The 5,322-nt window shown below is 33.6% G+C and overlaps 1 protein-coding gene across 1 annotated transcript; it reads right to left on the reverse strand.

Annotated features, from left to right (window-relative positions):
* Positions 1–344: 344 nt before the first annotated feature.
* Positions 345–4,567, reverse strand: LOC142504853 (prefoldin subunit 1). Its single transcript, XM_075617699.1, has 5 exons — positions 4,445–4,567; positions 4,311–4,364; positions 4,110–4,222; positions 3,916–4,000; positions 345–750 (listed from the first exon to the last, which is right to left on the reverse strand). The coding sequence occupies exons 1-5, from the start codon at positions 4,466–4,468 to the stop codon at positions 640–642; spliced, it is 387 nt and encodes a 128-aa protein (XP_075473814.1). The 5' UTR covers positions 4,469–4,567; the 3' UTR covers positions 345–639.
* Positions 4,568–5,322: the final 755 nt, after the last annotated feature.

Below are 5,322 nucleotides of genomic sequence, written 5' to 3' on the forward strand. Positions count from 1 at the left end.
TGTTGGATATCATCTTTTGTTAAAAGCAGGAAAGATATTGGATTGGGATGGACAGGACCCACCAAAACATGTGGAGGCACACCAGTGTTAAGCTTACACCATAATCTAATTTTTGGCAATACTCGGTGTATCATAGGATATACCAAGTGTTAAGCTTACACATATTTATTGAATGATTGTTGCTGGACTTTACATATAAAAATATTGTAAATCGACAATTTTGTCACTAATCGATAATGGTCCAACTTAAAATATAAATAATTTAATTTGTATTAATTTTTTAATAAGTGTAACCAGACTAGTTATAATCCAAAGCAAAACAAAAGGGCCATCAAACTGTAATGTGGTTAATTCAACTAAGATTTTGATATAGCTGAGAAAAATTACCTCAAACCATACAAGTCCACTACCCGATACTTTATGACCCTCCAAATATCAATCCTGAAATTTCAGAAGCTGCTGTACTCTCCAGGGAGAGACCGACGAGACAAGCAAGTGGCACAACTTCAAATCTTTAAAAACCATACAACACGAGTATCCAGTTTCAATTGCCGTATGACATAGGCAATAGCCAATAGAGAAAGATATCTTGATATCGAAAATGAGGTACCAGCTTGTGTTGCCTAAAACCAGCGAGAATTATACAGACATAGCCATTATTTGTCGAGCAAGACTAGGATCTTGTTGCAACAGCTCTCTCAGGTTGTTCTCTGTCTCAGCCATCTGCTTTTCCAAGTATTCCTTCGACGTCTACTCCATGCATTAAATTTTAAACTCCGATTAATAGCAAGAAAATTCTTGTTCAGAGTATTTTGGGGGAAGTGGCAATGTTATGCTTCTAAATGGAATGCATGTGCATATTTTTGTTAGTTTCACCCCTAACAAAAAGCTTTTGATAACAAAAGCATTTAATCAATTGTGGTGGTGAGGATAAAAGGTTTCAAGTAATCAGCAGATTAGTAACAATACTTGCTGGTTGCCACTATATTTAAAGAATAATAAACATGATCTTGTCATGCTTTATCCGGGAACTAGAGGGCCTTAAGCTCAGCTCCCTACAACTCCTAACAAAATCTTGCAAAACTTTGGTCACAAGTTAGAAGAAATCATATGAGAGGTATTGGTTCAATCCCCGTGTATTTTCCTCTTGTTTAAATACTAGCAGGCATGCTAACCAACCGTCTTAAGTACAATGCCAAAAAAAAAGGAAAAAATAAGTAAAGGAAACCAGTGACCTACCCAGAATTTAGATCCTAGGTTCAAGTTATACGAAGTTAGAGTGCATAGTAAAGAAACTTTATGTAATCATAAGATTTACACTCTCTAGCTAGAGTCTCTTCGTAAAAGAATGTTCACTAATCACTTGGAAGCCGTTTCATTTATCACACGTTCTTTTTTTTTTTGGAGATTATGTATGAGATTATATTTTTTAAATCTTGGTATTATATTAAATAATATGAAATTTTAAAATATTAAATCATACACGGTATTCAAAATTTCAAAGCCAATAAATACATGAAATTCGAAATTCGGTGCAATACATGTATTAATTTCGAAAATCAAGGCTGAGATATCGATCAAATTGGAAGAAATTATTACATGCAATTGAGTTTTTGCTCAACAAGAAGCTAGCAAATTACAGTGCAGTCTAGGTACATTATGAATCTATACAAGAAAGCACACTACATTCAACCACCTAACTCAGTATCAATTTCTGAAATTAATGATACTTGGTGAACTGAACAAGTTTCTCAAAATATGGTATGATATTAAGTATGGAAAAAGCATATTGAATTATGGAAGAATTATATCAAAATTTTGGAAGAAATATCAACCATATTATGGTAAGATTTTCATCTCATCATCTATAAATACCACCCCACCCATGAAATTCGAAAATTCACAACCAAATTCAGTCATAATTTCGAGAATTTGCTCTCAAGGTGTTCTCAAATTTTCGAATTCTGGTTCTCTAAGTTCTGCCGAGTATCGAAGCTCTGCAGGAGTCTAGGTCCAAGGAAGATTTCGAGATCTGCCAGGCTAAGAAACAGTTGGTTCTTCACGTTTTCTTCAAGATCTAAAGTAAGTGGGTTTGTTTTAAAAGTATAATTTCGGTTATGCCTTGTATCGTTTTTTTGAAAGTTTTTGATCGAGCGCAATTCTTCTTCTATCCCTTCTTGATACGATTATCGTATATTATATATTTTGGTACTGTGACGATTCAACTGGATATGGGTGAAAATCCCAATATACGATAAGTTTATGGCCCTTACACGGTGGGATTGTAATCATTATATAGCCTCGTCCCATTAGATAAGTAAAATTAGGGACTAATATCAGTAAATCATGAAAAGTAGATGAATCTCAGTACCTAGACCAAAATATGCTTAAGTTTATGCTAATGATATGAATTATTATTATCATGCATGATATGTTGTTTTTTTTTTTAAATCATGTGTATTTGTTATGTATGTGCTCGAACAGTCCCCACTTACTGAGTGACGACCATATCACTTAACCCTTACTCTTCCTCCCCAGATAAGTCCAAAGACAGATTGAGAAAAATGAACAAGACCAGCTTTGGAGCTGGTGATGGAAGAAACAATTAAAAAGTTAATTTAGTTTATGATCGTTTTAAGTTTTATTTGATTTTCCATTGTAAACACTTCCACATATTTTTATCGTTTTAAGACTTTACGTTGTAAAGACAATTTTATGATTGATTATGAGTAATAAACCAGTTTTTGGTTTATGTTGTACTACGAGACTTGTTGTTTTCAATTAGTGTCGAATAACCCCGATCCCAGGTCGTGATATTAACACTAGTTGAGTTCTCACAATTCTTCTTGACCATTAACCAAAATTAGATTTGGGTTTCATTTAATGCAAAAAACATAACTCTGCAATGAGCTATCTTGGAATGTGATTGACAAAAAATATATATTAGCAATCTTGAAAGTTTAAAAGCCAAACTCAAAGAAGAAATTGATTTGAGCAGCTTTTTAAAAAAGTCAACAATAGGTACTCTCAAATGTGAATTCAGGTCCATATCAGACACAATGTAGTTGCAAGAATAAGTTATGTCCCTGGAAAGTAGGACAGGACTAAATTTTGTTCAGCATCATCGACCTGCTTCATTTTCCCACCAGGAAACCAAACTATTCCCAAAATGTGCCCACCAACACAACAATCCACAAGCTTTCACCTTAGAAAACATGAAGACTCATCAAGATTCTATACAAGTTTTGAGTTCCACACTATCACAATTCACTAGAAATAAAACCGATATTCCTTCTATCTTACACCTGTGACCTGTTTGCTATTTTCATCATTCTTGAAATATGAATAGTTAACAATACAACTAAAAAACATAAAAAACTTATATATGAAAGAGTGTCTTTGTCCCATCCTCAAAGAAAAGATGCATCCAACCATTTATGATATCCTGTCATTAGCCATTAAGGCTTTAGCTTGATAATACTAAGACCAATGTCATTATTTGACACGTTGCCACCACCTGTAGCGCAGACTGAGAAAATAAAACTATGAAGCAAAATCAGACCTTTTTTGCATCATTAAAGAGCTATCATTAGGTTGGCCTCAGGAATTTGAACTTATTCTGAAAATATTTACTGGCTAATGGTTAATGGTTTAACATAAATGCTTCTTATCACACTCTGTAACCTGAATTTTCCATTCAATCTAGGAATTTAAAAATCCACAAACTGTAGTTTCTTTTTCCTCCTCTCTGTCCCCCGGTCCCCTCTCTAGAAAAATCACAATCATCAAGAGGAAAAACCATTCAAAAATTGAACACCTGAGGATTAAAATTGCACCTAATTCACCTCTCAAGTAACAATAGAGTCCACAAAAATTCCCCGAGAAAAAACATTTATTGCAAGAACAAAACCACACCTGCAAGGAGGCAATAGCATCCTCACTGTCTTTCATCTTCTTTTCTTGCTCTTCCATCAACACTGGTTTGGGCTCCAAAATAAATCTGCCCACGTCATCTTAAATTTCAAACATTTATATTTCCACATGACACGGATTTATCACACATAATTCCCTCAAAACAAAAGGAACGAATGGGATTCAAAACGACTTACGTTCTGCCAACAGATTTATACGCATTGGTATCATCAGACAACTGCTTAAGCTCCTCCAAGGTCAAGTAAGCCCGCTTCTTCTCCCCCTCCTTGTTCCGCAGCTGATTCAGAACCTATATACGTCAAATAAAAAAAATTAGCATAGTTACTTGGAATTTATGTAGATTTTGGACAGTAGTTTGAGTGGATTTAAAGACTAACCTGCTTCAATTTTCCGGTAGTTTCGATCATTCGACCTTGGATTTCTAGAAATGCCTATTATAATTAACAAACAGATAAAATTAATTAAAAAATCATCAAAACCAGAAAACAAGCAGCAAATTTATGCTGATTACAGTTCGATTTGCTTCTTCGGCCATTTGAAGTCAATTGAAAAGTTGGAAGATCACTGATCAAAGCTGGGTGAACAGAGAAGGGTTCGAATCAAACGATATATTGCTAATTAGTGTCAGCTGGGGCTTTGCTGGACTGGACTGGACTGGGCTGGGCTTGAGTGGACTAGTCCATCAATGGCTACTGGGCTGATATTTCATGGGCCTTCGGGTATTCTAGCTTTAATTGGGCCAAACAAGATGATCCAACATAATATCATGTCCTTCTAGTTCTTAATCCCAAATTTTCTCTCACATAAATTGTGATTTCCAAAAAAATTATTGCATATTATTTGTATTATTAAATAATACAAATATCATATTAATTTGCTTTCTCAAGGACAATTGAATATACAGAAAACAATATATGTTTTTCCTTTTGTATTTGTATTTTTCTTTTGTCTTACTTTGACTTTAATCTTTAGCCTTATTGATTTTTTTCCCCTTCTAAATTAGATTTGTAGATTTTAAGATACTCTCTGTATCCATTTTGTCTTTATTATTGGTAAATAATCAACTTAGCAATTGAATATACAAACATTACATATGTTTTTCCCTTTGTATTTTTCTTTAATCTTAGTTTGACTTTAAATCTTTATGATTATTGCTTTTTTTATCTTCTAAATTAGTCTTGTAGATTTTAAGATAGCTTCTCGGTTTCTATTTTGTCTTTATTATTATTAAGATCGGAAATAAATTTAGAGCGGGTGAATAAATTTATCTCAACAAATATTTTGTCGGGTTAGCAATCATGAAATTTTATTCTTGTCAGTTGAGTTGTCAATCAGAGTGAACTTTATGGAAGTAGACTGACTGAAACTATTCGAATAGATGACTTATCA

The sequence above is a fragment of the Primulina tabacum genome, chromosome 10 (assembly GCF_025594145.1).
Source record: "Primulina tabacum isolate GXHZ01 chromosome 10, ASM2559414v2, whole genome shotgun sequence".
In the NCBI taxonomy this organism is placed as follows: Eukaryota; Viridiplantae; Streptophyta; class Magnoliopsida; order Lamiales; family Gesneriaceae; genus Primulina; species Primulina tabacum.